Source organism: Dichomitus squalens (genome assembly GCF_000275845.1).
Source record: "Dichomitus squalens LYAD-421 SS1 unplaced genomic scaffold DICSQscaffold_10, whole genome shotgun sequence".
Lineage (NCBI taxonomy): Eukaryota > Fungi > Basidiomycota > Agaricomycetes > Polyporales > Polyporaceae > Dichomitus > Dichomitus squalens.
In genome coordinates, this window is record NW_006766892.1 from 685,542 (window position 1) to 703,186 (window position 17,645).

General features: G+C 57.5%; 4 protein-coding genes across 4 annotated transcripts; 1 reads left to right on the top strand and 3 right to left on the bottom strand.

The window, feature by feature from the left end:
- Positions 1 to 90: 90 nt before the first annotated feature.
- DICSQDRAFT_126600 (eukaryotic translation initiation factor 3 subunit 7) lies at positions 91 to 2,072 on the top strand (the record flags this gene model as incomplete). The annotated part of the gene is made up of 6 exons (XM_007364987.1): positions 91 to 591; positions 652 to 767; positions 822 to 954; positions 1,011 to 1,729; positions 1,824 to 2,016; positions 2,037 to 2,072. 6 exons carry the CDS (start codon positions 91 to 93, stop codon positions 2,070 to 2,072), a joined length of 1,698 nt encoding a protein of 565 aa, XP_007365049.1.
- Positions 2,073 to 3,628: 1,556 nt separating this feature from the next.
- DICSQDRAFT_58224 (uncharacterized protein) lies at positions 3,629 to 5,440 on the bottom strand (the record flags this gene model as incomplete). The annotated part of the gene is made up of 8 exons (XM_007364988.1): positions 3,629 to 3,683; positions 3,916 to 4,147; positions 4,211 to 4,398; positions 4,469 to 4,581; positions 4,768 to 5,001; positions 5,062 to 5,184; positions 5,239 to 5,351; positions 5,410 to 5,440. 8 exons carry the CDS (start codon positions 5,438 to 5,440, stop codon positions 3,629 to 3,631), a joined length of 1,089 nt encoding a protein of 362 aa, XP_007365050.1.
- Positions 5,441 to 7,677: 2,237 nt separating this feature from the next.
- DICSQDRAFT_85175 (uncharacterized protein) lies at positions 7,678 to 9,073 on the bottom strand. The gene is made up of 3 exons (XM_007364989.1): positions 8,659 to 9,073; positions 8,242 to 8,546; positions 7,678 to 8,163 (listed from the first exon to the last, which is right to left on the bottom strand). The coding sequence occupies exons 1-3, from the start codon at positions 9,059 to 9,061 to the stop codon at positions 7,921 to 7,923; spliced, it is 951 nt and encodes a 316-aa protein (XP_007365051.1). The 5' UTR covers positions 9,062 to 9,073; the 3' UTR covers positions 7,678 to 7,920.
- A 6,701-nt stretch (positions 9,074 to 15,774) lies between these two features.
- DICSQDRAFT_58350 (uncharacterized protein) lies at positions 15,775 to 17,435 on the bottom strand (the record flags this gene model as incomplete). Its single annotated transcript, XM_007364990.1, has 2 exons — positions 15,775 to 16,214; positions 16,280 to 17,435. The coding sequence occupies 2 exons, from the start codon at positions 17,433 to 17,435 to the stop codon at positions 15,775 to 15,777; spliced, it is 1,596 nt and encodes a 531-aa protein (XP_007365052.1).
- Positions 17,436 to 17,645: the final 210 nt, after the last annotated feature.

Below are 17,645 nucleotides of genomic sequence, written 5' to 3' on the forward strand. Positions count from 1 at the left end.
GCACGTGCGCGTCTATACCGAACGCCTCCCTTGGCGCTAACCGAAATTTTGTACCTCGCTTGTACCCTCACTGAGGACATCCTCTAAGCCATGTCCTCTTTTTCGCTGCCTCAGATCAACGACAATCCCGATGGAGGTTGGGGACCGTCATCGTCCACTGTACCTGCACAATTCAAGTTCAAGGACATTCCTTACGCCCCCTACTCAAAATCTGACAAGCTTGGACGTTTCGCGGACTGGAATGATATCTCTGGTGACGGACGCCCGACCAACCTAGGTCTATCGTCTACCCAGACTACGCGCGGTGGAGGACCCGGTCGTAGGGGTCGCGAGGGCCAGCAAGCTTTCGGCAGCGGTGCTGCGAGTGCATTTGCGTATTTCCATGCGGAGGATGAATCGAGCTTCTCTGTCGTGGATAGCAAGGCGACCGCGACACGCAGGGGTGGTCCCATGACCCGAGGCAGGTCCACCGGTCGAGGAGGCGGTTACGGCAGGGGCGGAAACTCGCAGAGGGGAGGTCGCGGAGGGTTCTCTGGCGGTCGGGGTGGAGGCCAGCGCGGTGGAAGGAGGGGTTGGAGAGACTGGGAAAAGGTTAGAGGATCTCTCTTGTTTTTCCTTTAAAAATCCGTGAACATGCTTCCATCGCTTCAGAACGGTCGAACCCGGGAGTCTTCCGTCGCGATCTCTCCGGACTGGGCTATGCTCGAGGAGATTGAGTTCCACCGTCTCGCTAAGTTGCGGCTTGAAGTCGACGAGCCTGAAGATCTGTGAGCTACTGCATAATGTTTGGGACTGCATCGCAAACTCACCTGCCGTAACAGCCAAACCTATGGTCGCGTGTACCCATATGACAAGACATACGACCGTATCAACACAAGGAACGAGAAACCTTTGCAACTACTTGACCGTATCAAGTACAACCCAACCACATCCGATGATCCTGTAATCCAGGGGGTAAGTACGGATTTGCGGTCCCACAAAAATCTTCTGACCTAAGTATCGCGTTTCAGTTGGCAGCCAATGATACAGCAACGATCTACACCACCGATGTCATCCTTAGTGTGCTCATGTGTGCACCGAGATCAGTTTACCCTTGGGACATCGTCGTCGTTCGCGAGGGGAATAAGCTGTTCTTCGACAAGCGTGACGGCGGTCCTTTCGATACCGTCACCGTGAACGAGAATGCGGCTGATCCGCCTCAGGACCCGACCACCGTGAACCCGAACAACCCGAACGAGAAGATCGCTGTGCCAGAAACTCCTTCCATCAACTCCGCTACCTCTCTATCTCTTGAGGCAACGTACATCAACCAGAACTTCTCGTTCCAGACGGTCATCGAGACGCCCCCTCCCCCTGCGGTGGACTTCTCCAAGCCGAACCCTTTCTACGGTCCTGATGAGACGGAGCCGCTGGCATCTTGTGGCTATCGCTACCGTGTCTTTGATTTGGGCGTCACTGAAGACGAGGACATCCGCATATGTGTCCGTACTGAAGTCGACGCCTACACTCCAGGGCAGGACCCCCTTCAGGGTCGTGGCCTTGTGACTATTCGCGCTTTGAACGAGTTCGATCCCCGTGCCGCTGGAGCTGGCGGTGCGCCGGATTGGCGTACAAAGCTGGACTCTCAGCGCGGCGCTGTCGTGGCCACAGAAATGAAGAACAACAGCTGCAAGCTCGCCAAGTGGACTGTGCAGAGTGTCTTGGCTGGCGCCGATGTCCTCAAAATCGGGTACGTGTCTCGCTCGTTTCCATTCAGTCAAGGTTTCCAGGCAAGAACGCTTGAGACGAATGAAGCTAATACTAACCCTATTATACCCTTGCAGGTGGATATCCCGCGTTAACCCACGTGACAACACTCGGCATGTTATCCTCAGCACGACCTCTACGCGGCCGACGGAATTTGCGGGACAGCTCAACGTGTCACTTGCCAACGGCTGGGGTATCGTCCGCACAGTCGCCGACATGTGCATGAAGCAACCTGAGGGCAAGTACGTCCTCATTAAGGACCCCAACAAGGTGAGTGCACACGCTTTCAGATGTGCCATACGTCCCTGTTGCCGTACCGATCGTGACCTGGACCGTGGCATTCGCGGTTTCCGTTCACGTCTTCGATCAATGTTCGTGACGGCCACCATGAGACCATGGTGTGCGTTCGAACTCAGCGGACCTGATGCCCATCACCTGCCGGTATCTCATACTGCCATATGAGGCAGGCATCTCGGGTACTATCTACAGTGATCTGCATGGCTAGCGCCTCAGTTGAGGGCACTCGCGGGATCATTGTCGTGCCGTTATCTTGCGCATTACAGTCCTCTTTGTTCCGTTGAATGATATGCTGATTCCGCCTCCTTATCGTGCTCAACAGCCTCTTCTTCGCTTGTATGCCGTCCCTGCGAACGCTTTCACGGCCGAGGACGAGGACGACGAGGCGCCGTTCGACGGAGAGGATGGCGATGTGTAGTTGGAGACAAAACTGGTCCGGATACCTGGTCAATGGCAGTAGCACATCTCAATTGTAGCACGTTGACGGCTGTATTTCTACCGACGAGATCTATGCGTGTCTTACTGTACTACAAGTGTACACTGCAGCTCGCCAGATAGCCGGGCGTCGACGCTAGAAGTCTGTCTGTATCCTCTCATTGGTATCGTGCATATCTCACTGCGGTGCGTCATCTTACATATGCAGTAAGTTCTATGTGCGGCGGAACGCGTATGAGAAAGATCTTTGGACGTTGTCAAGAAGCACCGGCAGTATCGCGACGCGTTTGAAGGGGTCGGCATCGCATGGTAACAAGTGGGGATTGCTCACCTGACGAGCGTTTCGTGCGCAGTGCGCAACCACCTCAACTCGCTCGCACAAACTTCTAGTCAACCCTGAGTGTGCGACTCGCCAGGAACCGACGCCCGAAAATTTGAGCAAGCCCGAGCTCCGTGTGTGTGTGGGGAAGAAGCGCTTTAAGCTCCACGCTTGTGTCCCTGCCCATGCAAGTCCCATCGGGTACGGATGCACGGTAGCGAGCCTCGTGTTCTCGAACTATTGGGTGCTCGTCCCTAACGGATGAGGGCACTCCCGGCCCGCCACAACGGATCTCCATCTTAGGGCCCTCTTCCTAGCGATGGGCTTCACTTGCCACTCTAGATTTGCATGATGCACCTTCGAATTTTCGCACATACCCCTGGTCAATGCCCAAATTTCTGATGTCTTGGTTAGCACCAGACCCAGCTTCGATCGAGCGCCTGACCACACCCAGAACGCTACAGGAGCCCAAGAACGTCGGTACATCTTGGGCGTTCTTTTGCTGATGGGATAGTATGTACATATGGCTTTGAGTTACCGCTGCTATTCTGTTAACCCAGCCGAGTGGCGGCATGTTTCGGCTGTCGAATGATCTCGAGAGCAGGTACATAGCGCGATATCACCGGACATGTCCAACACTTCTAGACGGTGGCGGAGACGGAGGTAGATACGAACTAACCGCAGACGGGGTCGACATACTTTGAATACTGATCTGTGTCGATCTTCGTCGTCAGTGAATTGCATACAGACATGCTTGGGTTGATAAGCTCGTTCGCATCGTCGCTTTCCACGAACACTAGTTGCGCCCCGCACAAGATAACTCCGCAAAATCTACGAGGCGGCCTGGGATGCTAGAAGCGTCTCTGCCGCCGCTTCTATGCTCGGACTAATGGGAAGCAAAAGGCCCGTAAGTTACGTGAAAGTGTGAACGCAACCAGGTAGAATGTCATGATGCAGAGATGTTCAGTATACAACGGTGCTCAGGTCGATCAGCCCACACGGAGCGGAACTGCTAGGACCCCGGTGCGGTCGTGCAGTAGCAGCACAGCCTGCCAACGAGTATGGATGGAGATCGACAGCGGATGTGGGGCAAATCATATTGACAAGCGTGCACTCACCTCCTTTGTAATACGCCAAGAACCACCTCGCGGTCCATGTCAGGGAACATACCCGTCAGGATAGCCACCTCGCCTTCGCTCGGTGCCCTGACAGTCGCACCCCCCTGCGCCACGGGACGCGCACCACTCGCGAGCTCCGACATCCACTGGCGAACCATTCCACCTCCCGTGCTACTAGCGTTCGGACCTGTCCCCGAGCGATCCTGAGCCTGGTCGGCTGCATTGTGTCCCCCTGAAAGCGCCTCGGTCCGACTGGTAATGCTGTCGCCGCTATGCGCGGTTCGTACATTCGTACCTAGACTCCTGCGTGTATTCGAGTTACGGGCGGTGGTGATCACCTCATCGTCCGTAGGGTTCACCGTCCTCCTGCTGCCACGGGTGCCATCCTGGGCGCGCGGTCCAGGCAGGACTCGGTTCGTCCGTCGTAACGGCTTTTCCGCTCCCAGAAGGGGCTTGACCCAATCCTCGGCAAGTTTGACTGCTCTAGATTCATGAATGAATGACAAAGATGAATATCAGCCGAACGGCATGGCACGGCACGGTGAGAACTCACTTCGGCGGGATCCTCCAGCTTTTGAGTTGCAGGAAGTCTGAACGGTACAGATATCCGACGAAGAGGCCCACTGCAGTCGGAAGTAGCGTGGACGGAAGGCGCGCCAATGCCAGCTGTACGGAAGTCTCGTCAATTCTGCTGACTGTGAGGGGGGGTACGAGACTCCGAAGTCAACATCCACGCAACGTTCTTCACCATATGGCTCCACAGCGCAGCGCGAAAATCGCCATATGGCCCGCGCGTCGGACCCAGCGCCACCACCATTTGCTCACGTCGAACCTTGCGTGCTCCCTACATACCTGAATAGCGATTGCGTAAACCCAGATTTTATCGCTCATGCCGACTCCGAAAACCTTGAAATGGTATGCGGAAGGAACCAGGCGCATATACTGATACACCACCGCGAAAATGATAGCGATCGGTCCGGCAGGAATATTGTTGAAAGTGGTGCGGGTCACGGCTGTCAGCTGGCATAGAAGAAGGGTGACAAAGGAGACAAGCATTGTTGTCACAGCGGAGATGACGAAGAAGGACTGGTAGTGCCATAACGTTCAGCAAGCCATGCCCCGGTCGCAATCGAAGGCGACACTCACAGCATACTTGACGCCACCGAAGCCCCGTTCTATTGGGATGCCAACGTTATACAGGAGCAACTCCGTCAGCAGCAGGTCGCTGGAACTTGCGCATGCAAATTGGTGGACGAATAGCCGCCAATACTATACAAGACCAGAACCCTCTGGTGAATGGAAGTATCCCGAGAGGCAGTACACACAGCTTGCCTGATGATGTTTAGAAATGTGTGGGACGAGTTGAAGGTTGAGATAATGTTTCAAGTCAAAAATACCCGCAACTACGGAGGTGAGTGCGATCCCGAACATCAAAGCTGAACGAATGACTACATGTTAGGAAGAGAACTAGGCCTATAATCGGAGAGAACGTACCCTTGGTGAACGTAGCATATTCGAAAGACATTGAGACGGAATGAACTGAACTTGCCTGGACGTACGTGGTAAGGAAGCCGTCACACAAAGCGGACGCCCGACCCACGCGTTTCCTTTCCCACGGCATCCTTTGGTACACCGTGATACATGACACCTTTCCCCGACCAACTCTACCTCCTCCTTGTAATCCCCGGAAAATTGCCACTGTGCACAGGTTCTGAGCCTGGCTTGCGGCCCATCTTTGAGATCTGTTGCCCTATGAACATCATTCCGGCATGCCGCTGCCCCGCCTTCTGACCTTATTCCGGAAAGATGTCAGGCGCAAACGGGAGCTCAACAGCGGATGCATACACGGACCCACTCTGTGATCTCCCACTTCGGTTCTCCTGGCATGCGGACTATTGTCGTAAACAGGATGGAATGATTAACCACTGGACGCCACCACCACTCACGGGTTTGACTGCCGCGATCGGGGTGGCCGAGGTCTCAGCGCGGTAATGGGCGTCGACGGTGGCGAGAAGAAGACACGAAGCTTTGAGCCAGTGCTCGACAAGACAGGCTCTTCCTCTCTCGGCGTGCACTTCTTCCCGTTCGCATCACTACGACGAGCACCGCGGGGACCGTGATTCTGAAACTCCCTTCGGCCTTGAGGTGGTCTAAGTTGTCTAACCTTACATACATCACTATCTCCTCTTGGCTCATCGCACTGGCGGCTAAGCCCCACGGTCATCCCCTGAAACTCGATCATTCCAACAAGTGGGCATCACCACACTGCCCACATGTCATCTTCTCTTCAAATGCTGTCCCAATGTTCCTGACTTCGACGTTCGACATCAAGAATACCTCGTCTGGCGCACACATGCCAGTGGCTCTTGACGACTTCAGGGACCCACGTATCGCTGCTTGCGTGGCTTCTCAAGTGACGCGCTCCAAGCTCGACATAGCCTCTATCGTGCCTTCTGCGCTGGATCCTTGGCGTCGTCGTCCTTATTCGTCCGATATCCATGGACTCGGCCCTCTCTCCTGCAGTACCGCGGCAATACGTCTTGTCTTTGCGCTCATGGATGGCAATGTGCCGTCTACCAGTACTTCTATGCAAGGCTCGTAAATCGTATGTCACAGCGTTTCACCAGCGACTACTCGGGAGTTGCACGTCCGGTCGGCATCCGGCCCATCCGCACCTATTCCGCCGTTCTTCGCTCTACATCTCGCCGACATGGGATTCGTTACCAGGCGTTGCGCCCCTCTCATCAGGAAGCCGTCATACCGAGCATATATTCGTACCGGTGTGGTATCGTCATCACCCTCAGCTGTCATGACTAGCTCAACGGGGCAGGGACATCCCAGCACAGCGGTGAGTGTATATTACGGGGAGATGGGGGCTATGCAGCGGGGACGTCATGCCATCGTAAATACAAGAATAGGTCTCCCAAGTTCCCACTGGGACTGGCATGTGTCCATCCCACACGCCCAAGCTGAGCGCCCCACTTTGAGTGCTAGATGTCAAATTGCTCTGAGCGTTGTTTTCCTAGGTAATTTGTCTACGGTACGCATTCATGCGGTCACCTGTGGGTGCCATTTGACGCTCTATTCTCTGTATGCATACTCAATGGCGAAGTCGTTTCCGCTGATCCGAACCAAGAACCAAGATGTGTCCCAAGGGTGTAGCATACGCTGTCTTATCGAACGCGACGAATCGCGCCCGCTGACGGCGTCTCCAACAGCGGTCGCAGGCGGTGCTTCGCAATTGTCTACGGACGCCCTCAGGAACAAGGTTCCGAGGTGCGGTCCTGGCTCGCAGTAACTGTACGTAGAACCAAGACGCTCGACCTTCCTGTCTCCTGCGCTCCTCCCTTTTGCAGACGGCAAAGCACACATTGGCCGCATACGGAGGGGTGCTGCGCTCGGACAAATATGCACATCAATTGCCCAAACGGCCCGATTAGGGGATGCATCGGCCTCGGCGACATCTTGAGCGGGATGTGAGCAACATGTACGTATGCGAAGACCACATGACACGACGGCGACACCGGTCCACGAGGTACCTGTACTTCCTGTCAGAGAGAGAAGGACAGAAGGATTCCCAACACCGCACCCACGCTCAGCTCAGTTTGGAAGGGCGGAGGATCGTCGTCGACTCGTAGGCATGTGTCGTGTGGCTGAGTGTAGTACGATGACCTTTCCGCTTGCTGGATGCTTCGGAGGGTATCGAGCCGGTAAGTAGCAAAGAACACGGGGGGGGGACATTCCTCCTATGCAAAGGAGATTCGCATGCGCTAGACGGATGTAATGAGCCTTAATTATAGATAGAGTACAACACGCGGGTCCGATTGTACAAGGTAGGTCTACAGCAGTACGCAGTATGTGTGATGAACGAGAGCTGTCCGCCAATACATGGTCAAGATAAAGGACGAACCACACGTCGACAGTTAAAGATACATACAGCGCCGCACGCGTATCTCGCATGGTGGAAGTAATGGCACTTCGTGGTGTCCATGACGTGCGCAGATTCTAAGACGGGGCAATTGTGAATCCAGTCCCATAAATATTGCTCCCAGCCGACTTCGCGGGTGGCGGACCGCCGTATGAGTCGCTACGACGGCGACCGTCGGCGCCCATCGCCGCTTCTTCGTCCTGCGGCGGAGAGCGGAACAACGCCCTGCCCACTCTAACGACGCTCCGGATCCCCTGCGCCGCGAGCCGGCCGGTGACCCACTGGATGAGTGTCATACCAGGTAAGAGGCCTAGCAGGTCCTGTAATCGAATTGAATCACGAAGCGCATCAATGTCCGCGCAGCGTGTGGGTCGCGACTCGTGTCCCCTACTACTTACCTTGACGTCCCAAAAATCGCGGTGATGGGTAATCTTGCCGGCCTCGTTGAATGATAGTCTTGTGATGATTGGAAGCACGAGGTGAAAGGGGGAGGGAGGCCAGAAAGAGGATTTAGGATGTCGGACAATAGCAGAGGGTGTGGGCGTAGTAGTGTGATCCCGCAACGAGACTGTAGAGTCAGAGCGCGGGACGACCGCACTCCCAGCGTCGGAGTAGTTCGGGGGCGCATGTCGCGGATGCCAATGCAATCCTGGAAGGACAACAATGTGGAGGGTGTGCTCGACTACCATCCGTTTGTGACCATCTGTAGGCTTTACATTGAGTCACCTGCCTAACATATAGCCCTTGTTGTGGAACCATGGGCTAAGCCGACGAATGCCCAGCCCTTTTCAAGAAGGTATAGCAAGTACACGCACCGAATGATTCACACTCGGAGACTTCGTTCACTTCGTTCCACATACTCAGCCCTCGAAACCACGAATCGCTCCATCGGTGGTCAGGGGATAACCTGAAGAGAATGCGGAGGATCGCGCCAGGCTTGGGAACGTCGAGCTGTGCAAGGCACCTCGAGAGAGCATGGACGTCTCCGATTGTATCTTTCGACGTTGCGGTTAGGAAGGGATTCTCGTATGTTGCGTTGGGATCGTAATAACGTTCGACTACCTGCCAGGCCGGAGGTGAGGCGCCATAGAAGAGCTCACAGACCTCGGTGGCCGCCTGAAAGTGAGGGTTGTAGAGCGATGTCGCGGAGGCACTTTCAAAGCTGCCTCGCGAGACAAGACGGGAGGACGGAAATGCAACGGAGTTGTGAGCGGCCATGGGTCGGACAAGCAGGCAGTCGACGAGCAAGTGAATAAGCGCTCAAGAGCACGATCATTCATCATACCGCCGGCCCAGCTGTGGGGTTAGTCACGGTCTTTGCTAGATCTGGCGACTATGTAACGCGCCTTCCCCCCTTCTAACACCGTTCCTATTGTTTCTCGAACATAGAGCCAAGTGATGTATATGCATTGCTGTACCATTGGTCTAACGGTCGTTCTACCAAGCATCAACGATGAGGAGTTATCCCACTAGCGACGTGCCCTCTTTCTGGGAGTTTGGGAAAACAGTACGCCCACGTTAGGCTCAATCTCTTATAGTGTCCTCCGAGTCCCGGAATCGTGCAGATAAGCACTGAAGTACTGAAACCATAGTGACGCATATCTCATACAGCTCATTATTGGCCCCGCTGCTGACCCGGTGCTTGGAGGAGTCGTGGTCCGGAGCCGACGCCCGAAACACCATCCTCCATTCCATTCGACTGGAACGATACGTACGTGCTCGGTGGCTTATCGACGGTCGAGATGCCAGAAACGTGGCCGCGGCTACACATGACTACCGGGAGCCTGGCATCAAAGTTTAGCATTTCTCTGATCAGCCTACTTGATGCGCGCCCTCGACGGATGTCGATCACTTCAGCCACAGACTCTCGCGCAATCTCGGGCGACTGCATCCTCATTCGTTCATGATCGACCCCTACCATCCCTTCAACTTTGAGGACCCCCACTCAAGCTTTCTTTCTCTGCTCTGATCGCGATCGAGCCTAACTCATCTGTTTCATGATGCACACGAATGGCCTAGACGTCACTCCATATCAGCCACCATGCCCTTACAGAAGCGGTTCCAAGGTTGTGTCGTAGCTGGCAGAATGCGCTCAACATTTCAATGGACCCCTATTCCAATATTTCGTTTTGCCTAACGGAGTTCTCACCTCATATTGCGTTTAGGGCGGCATTTGGGGTATGTTACCAGACCGTATCTTGGCGTTTGTGGGTCCCTTGCCCTGTCGATTAGAGACTCCGGACTGCTTGCTTGGGTTTCGAAGTCAAGTGCACCTCGGGAGCTGTCGCTCGATGTGATGATTCTTTATGACGTTGCATGTCTCGCTCTCTAGCCGATCTGTTCGGGTAATGCTGCTTCTTTCGTGTTTCAGAGATACATAGTACATACGCAGGGGGGAGGTTCGAGGACAGTCTGTGGCTAGGTGACTCCTTTTCGTCAACACTGCCACTGCCACACACAATGTCAATTCAGGTTGGTTCTGCTCGTTGATTGGACCGCAGGTAACACAGTGATAAGCCGTCCGGGCTGAACATGGCTGAACATCCCCCGTTCCACTCGCAATCCAGATAGCGAGCTGGTGCATTTTGCAGGAGGGCTCCTTCATGTCGGCCGATAGGTCTCTGGGACTACAGCGGATGACTTCTCCTTTGTTCAAGGGTTCCAAGACGGCGCCCGGGCACATGCTTTCTGCGAGTAATGGCAACCTTGTACTACTGCCACCAACTCGGTGTCAGTCGCACCGGGTCGGCTTAGCAGCGCATCGGCAGCAATTGCTCTGAACGTGTGGTCGCCGTCTTTCCCATTCCACGACGAATTCCCTGACTCGTCTCGTTCATTCCTTTGTCCTACCCTCAGAGACTCGACCACGGAACGTCCGCAAAGTCATAGAAGGTCCACAAGGCGACGAAATTTTCGAATGAACTCCGGTAAACCCGCAATTAGCGCGACCGAATGTCTCTCCATTCCTCCCACGTGCATCCTTTCCTTCCGAGGATCTGACGCCACCAGTTTCCGGCTTTGTTCGCAGTCCTGACGTAGGTTCCCGTGGCCTCGAGGTTCATGTTTCACGTCCATCCAGCCCTCCAGCCACCAGGGACAAAGTTGTATGCTGTACTTGCTTCAAGGCAGATGCATCTGCACGTATTCATATGTGCGAGGTTCGCCTTCCCGCACAATCGCCAAGTACCCAGGCTCCGGGGAGAAGCATAGCACGATAGTCCGGTCCCATGACCGCCGCTAGCGGCGAAAAAGTGCGCCGAAGCATTGCTCAAACGTCGCCACGCATTCAGTGGACTTCACTTCAAGTGTATTGCTATGCGGGGGCATTACTTTGAGAACAGGTATAGTCTTTCCTTTGGTCCCAAGGATGTCGTAACCTAATGTGCAGGCGTTTGTACGTGGTGGTATGTAACATGCGCTAGAAGAGCAAATACTAACACCGCTCAAGAGAGCAAGTACCGCCGGATGACGACGATGTTGAATTTCCGCCTTGGCGAGCTTTGGGTTTAGCGTGCCTCATGTTCTGCTGTTTCAACCAGGTGAGAGTCCGTCATTCGGGAGCACTGGCAATGCAAGTTCAGAGATGGAGTCGTTTGGCGTCCGGGAGCGAGCCAAACACAGACGCCGGACCCAGATACGAGGCCGCAACCTAATCTTGTGTTCCTGAGCCCGAGCGCGCGTCTGACAGGACATATGGGTGAATGAGGGAATCGAGCCGACGTACGCTCCTCTGGATGTGCCGTCATGCATTTTACGAGCTTCTCGATTGAAGCCTTTAAATCATCCGCGACTGGGGTTCGTCGATGCGGTCGCAGGTCAGCTCGCCGGTAGCTTGTGTCGAGGTAGTTTGCGAAGAGCGGCACCCCGTATTGCATTTGAGCAAGGACAATGAACGACAGGTGACTAGGCGAAATCTGGGCCGGCGCAGTCTCCTGTTCCGACGGACATTATTGCGCCTCTTCGGTACTATCGCGTGTCACCCTCTACGCAATGTGGAACCCTCCCCTCGCTCTTCGTCCGGTCCATCGGGGTCTGAGGAATCGAGTCTTGCCGTTTCTTGTCTTTACATAGCGCGTCGCCGCCGCGGTGGCCTGCCGCGGCTCCTCCCGCGCAAATAGAGGGGCATTAGAGCACATCCATGCTTACAGCAGCACCGCGTTCCCATGCCTCTCCCCTCTGCGCCCATTACGATCACAAGACAGCTTTCTCTCATCGGCACTCGCCCATATACGGCATCCGCCCGCAGCAGGACGTGCATTTGCAACATCCGGCGAGTCCGGCGGTTCGTAGGCGTGTGTCTGCAGAGGAACGCGAAGCCGAGTCCCGTTTCCGGGCCTGCTGCCCTTGAACTTGAGGCTTCTGCGGCACCCAGAACGTGGGCCAGCGACGATGACGTACTAGAAGCACACGCCTCTCCGTGAAGTTCGTGCGTCGCTGCATTTCTAGACACCGCAGTGTACGTTGAATGGAACTAGGACGGTCTCCGCCAGCCCGCGCCCATGCTAAACGTCGACTTTGCTTGTACGTCCTTATCTGCGTAGTGGCCCAACGGTCAGGACTCCGTTCACCGTGGGCTCGTGCGCGTTGGCGAGGCCGAAGAGGTATAGTGCACGAAGGGCCGGCTGTCGGCTCGTCGTGCTGGGAGCCCGGGGTCCCCGCTACGCCTTGCGTCGCACAAGTGTAGGGCGGGGTAAAGCTACGTAACTTGCCAGACATGCCCACCGCGTATTACGACGATTACGCACCCGTCAGGCAGCATGCTCTGAGGGCCTCGAACCGTAACGTGTGAAGGCTAACCTGAGCTTGCAGTCTAATCGACTTCCAAGCTCGCTCGTGAAGGGTGCAGGTGCCCGAGTACGTTGGCGTCCAGCGGCTCCTCCTGTGGTGCGCTTGCTTGCGCCCGTGGGTCTGCAGAAATGACAGGCCTGGCGCCGCGCGTTCTCTGCTTCTTCGCCCATATCGGGCATATGCTGACTTCTCTCCGAGAGCTCATCGGAATCGAGTAATACAAGAGTCCATCTCACCTGCAATCTTGTTCGTGTATGTCTGAAATGACGCGTCCCTGCGTGGCGGACGGCCATCCCAGGCTCATGTCACGGCAGGCACTCGGATGTAATTGGGAGGCAAGGGGCAACAGGCGGTCTGAAAGACTTGCGTTAAGGCCACTTACGCCTCTCTCTAAAGTCGAAAACGTCCGAGCGCCTGTCATGTTTATGTCAACAGGCACAGTCAGAGGCAAAAATGCAATGACCCTGCACCCTCTCGCGGTATAGCACGCGGAAGACAGCAGCGGCTCCAAGCAATGCACGCAGACATGCGTCTCCAGCGAAAACCTCAGGGTCAGTCAGGCGTTCTGCAGCCTGCACCCCGTAAGTTTTTCCGTGCGGGCGACAAGAGAGCGAGACCCGCGACCACACACGCCTTCGACGAGGAACGCGGTGTCGTTTTCAGGCAACCGCCCTAGACCACGGAAGCTGCCTTGTAATGTGTCAACGCCGCGGGTCTGTCGTATTCCCGAACGCGAGCAGTTCTAGCTCTGCTCAGGTCTCAGCGAGGCTTCCTATTTGTCTTGTTGTCGACTGCACTCGAAGAAGCTGCGGGCGCCGGCGCCGCGGCCAGGAACGGCTCTGCCGGAGCTTCCAGCGAGAGCACACCAGCCGGAATCTGCGCTCGCGCGCGGGGACTGTGTGGGGCCCTAGTCGGTGAGCGACGTCGAGGGGTCGGACATGGGGCGCAGAAGACTATTCGATAGGGAGCACACGCCTGGAAGGGACGTCGCGGAAAGTCCGGAGGTATTGTGGCGCCCCCGGTATTCGTGGACACAACAGGTCTTTGGGAAACGTCTGGCGGTTGCCTCACATCTTCGTCGACTTTTCTCCAGTCGAGAGCCTCCAGCCAGCTGGGGCCCGTCCCCACGGCTCCGAGTCTAAACAGGCGGAGGAGTGAGACATATTACGCATTATTATGTACAGGCTTGGCCGCAAGCCTGCCCCGGGGGGCCGCGCCGTATTGCCGCAGAAACACGCCTAGCGGGCGCAGGATGACGCGTTTGTGCACGTCCTATCCGGGGAGCACCCGCCCGAACATTCGAAAAGAGGAGCGGCGCGCGTTGGTTGGTATGGACGTGCAGGGTCGCGTAGCCACGCCTCTACTAACCTGGCTCGTCGGGTATTGGGAAGGCGGCCCCGTGCGTCCTCGCACGAGTCGTATCGCGACAAATAGCGCGCTTCTGGGGCGGTTGGCTCAGGTCCGCCTGGGCAGAAATCGCTGCTTGCGGACGCCCCACGCCCGCCAAGCGATCGTGTGCGCACGCGGCGCGCGGGTCAGATAATGCGGTTTGCTAAGCCGTGGTGGCGAACGTGTGCCTGTCAGCAGGGCGCCCCACCCGCACACGGCGGCCTCCCGCCGCAACGTCCGCGTTCGTATCTACGCGTGCCGCCGGCTCCTCCGACCTCGCGCCACCGCGTTGCCCGCAACGGATCGAGGGGCGGGGCCACGTGTACGACGCGGCGGGTATGTCCAACGTGCGATCGGAGGCGAGGGGGGGCGGCATGGGGGGGAGATAGCACTCGAGAATTAATGTGGGTCTGGGACGATCGGTGAGCGCACCGGTGGATGGGCATGAGGGCGCAGGCTGAAACACTTGTCGGCCTCGAATCGCGCCGCGCGACTGGCTGAGCGGTTCCGGCTATACGGAATCCCTCCCTCCCTCGCGCGCTCCAGCCCGTCAGCGATTGCGGGCGCCCGCCCCGCCCGCCACAGCTCGCCGCCGACGGAGCGCACGCACTCGCCGAGTCCAGGGAGCCAGGGACCGTGAAGACAGGGAGGGCAGGCCGTGCACGAGGGCCACGAGGGGCGGGCGTAGATGCGCACCCATGTGCTTCCCCCGCTCCCGGAAACGTCGCATCGAACCTCGCAGCGAATCACACGCGCCCTCGCGCGGCCGCATTGTGCGAGTCTCTCGTCCGCAATTGCGCCAGTCGCGCGGGCCGCAGGCCGTCCGCTGGCAAAACTGCCTGCGCGCGCAGTGCCCCAGCGCCGCCCGCTCCTTGGGTACCGTCTCAGTCTCAGTCGCTGCACGCAGACCGAGGCAATGCATGAGCTTGGATGAGTGTTCCTGTGTCACTCCGGTGCCGCCGCACCAGAGCGAATTCGAACGACGTCCTCCGAGCGATGAGGCAAGGTCATGGCGACCGCGAGGGTGGATGACACTCGATCACTAGATCGGGCGTCTTAGCAATACGCCAGGTGGCGCTGTCAATGTAGCCATTTCGATTGCGCCACCATCGCCGAAGTCGGCTTGCTGGGTCGCCGCTCGCGTTCAAACGTTCAGCAGTCATATCGGTTTGGTTTCGCATTTGTATTTGCTCTTTACGGCTACTTCCTATAGGCTACGATTACACGGTGGTTGGGGATATGCAGCAGAGGGGGACTGTAGTACGACACACATAATAAATAGATAGTTAGATCAGCGCGCCCACGAGTCCTAGCAGCGACCAAGCAAACGAGCGAAAGAAGTGGGGGCAGGGGGCAGCAGGGAAAGGGGGGGGGACCAGACCAATAAGTAACAAAAAATACGCGTGCAGGGGCGATGGGGCACATTATACCTTCAAGACAGAAACCAGTGGCTTGATAAACACAAGGATGCGAATGGGACGGATGTGCGTGCGGTGATACAGTGGACATGCGGGGAAGACGTGACGAGACCGGAGCGCGAGCCAAGAGTACACAGACGGATTTTGCCCGCGTCGCTAGCCGCGGTGGAATGTGGTATGAGGGGGGCGGGAGTGGTATCGGGAGCGGGATTTTGCAGTATAAACAGAAGCGCGCCCGTCCGAACGCGCGAATGCGGGGCTAAGATGCAAGTGAAGGTATCGGTCTATGCGAAGGGCGAAGGGGAGGGGAGCTCGAGTGGAGGTCGACGACCCCGACTACGCGGCGATGACGGTCTTGCTCGGCTGTGGCGACGTCCGCGCGGCCTTTGAAGGGGCCATCTCGGACATCGGGATGCTCTGCCAGCCAGTCACCTCGGGCATGGGGCCGTCTGACCGCCGCTGCTGCTGCTGCACCTCCGCTGGTACAGGGAGCGAGCCTCTGCGTACGAAGTAATCGGTCTGCTGACCCTGCTGTGCGGGGGAGGAGGGGTAGTATGGAATCGGCATCGTGGCGGCCTTACGCGGCGTAGGCGGCGAAGGGCCGTTCGACTGGAGGGACGCGATGTCGGAGAGGGGGGCGTTAGGCAGGCGAATGCCGCCTTCGGGGGCGACCAAAGGAGGGGACTGCGAGTGGGGATCGCGCGGAATGGGGAAGGTAGAGGCGGATGGCGAGTTGAACGACGAGGGTGGGTTTGATCCTCCCGAATAGACCGACACTGAGGGAAACGACACGGCGTCAGCTAACTTGCTTCACTGACCCGAGACGACTTCGCGCTCTTACCGGAATCGTCCCAGTCGCTGCTGGCGGAGTGCACGGACGAGGCAGAAGACGAGACAGACGCGCGGCGAGGCATCGCGTTGTCCATCTCGGTGGGCTCCTTCTTGATCATCTGCGGCGGCGCCTTGGCAGCCTTGGGCGAGTTGTTCACCTTCGGCTGCTTGCGCGTCTTGCTCCCTGCCCGGAGCTCGTCGAAGCGCAGCGGGCGCGGGCGCAAGTGGGTGCGCTCGTAAAGACCGCACTTGTTGCAGACGATCTTGCCGGGGTTGAGCGTCGAACGGCGCCAACTCGGCGGCTCCGTCGTGTGGCAGTTGAAGCAGCGCCTCCGCAGGTACTGGGTCTCCTTCGACGCGGCGTCATCCGTGTGCTGGACCATAAGCCCGGCGTGAGGCACCAGGCAAGGAAGAGGCTGCATGCCTGCGGACGAAGGCCGGCTCCAAGCGTTCTGGGAGGGAACAATGATAGCGCCATCCTCGGTTTTGATACCGTCTAGCGGGTGATGGTGGTGGAAATCGTGGTAGGGGGGGTGAGGAGAGCCGTTCATGGGGACGGTGTGCGCGAACGGCTCGTCCATGCCCGGGTGCATGGGCTCGCACATGGACATGTGCGGCGACCCGTCCAGGGAGAGCGGCTCGGAGTACATGGCGGCGGTGCTGGGGCGCGAGCCGTAGGAGCTCACGGAGTCGTGATCGCTGCCCATGAAGGGCGGGGTGTTGTAGGGGATGTGCTCGGCGCGGTCGTGTCGGACGTAAGGGAAGGTAGCGCGACGCGTCATGGCGATGTCGTGAGGGTGCCGCATCCCGTGCGAGACGTGGTGGTGGCCGTTCGCGGTCTGAGCGATGCCGGACCAGTTGCCTCCGTGGAAGCCTGGCTCGGCGGACTGCTGGTGGCGGTGATCGACATACACGTCCTGGGGCACGGAGTGTTCGGGAATGTCGTCGTGGTACAACTCCTCAAGCAGGGAGCCTCGGGAGCCCGGGGGGGTCGGGAAGGAGGTGGGATAGCCTGCAGACCACATGTGCGCGGGCTCCATGGATGGGTGGGGATGGTGATGGTCGGTGACGACGACAGCGCCCTCGTCCGGGTGCTCGAAGAAGTTGCGGTGGATGTGAACGTCGAGGGCACCCTTGTAGTTGTGCGGGGTGGGATAGTGGTGCATATCGTCGGAGGAAAGGGAGGTCCTCGGAGAAGGGGTGCGGGGGGTGGACGCGTCTGAGTAGGCGGAGGCGTAGTCGAAGTGTAGGGAGTCCATGGAGTCGCGTTGTGGATGTGCGTCTGGAAGGGTCTGGGAGAAAGGAAGCCGAACCCAGACGGAAGAGAGGGCTGGAGGGGCACGGAAATATGAGGAGGCCTGGCGAGACGGAGTCGG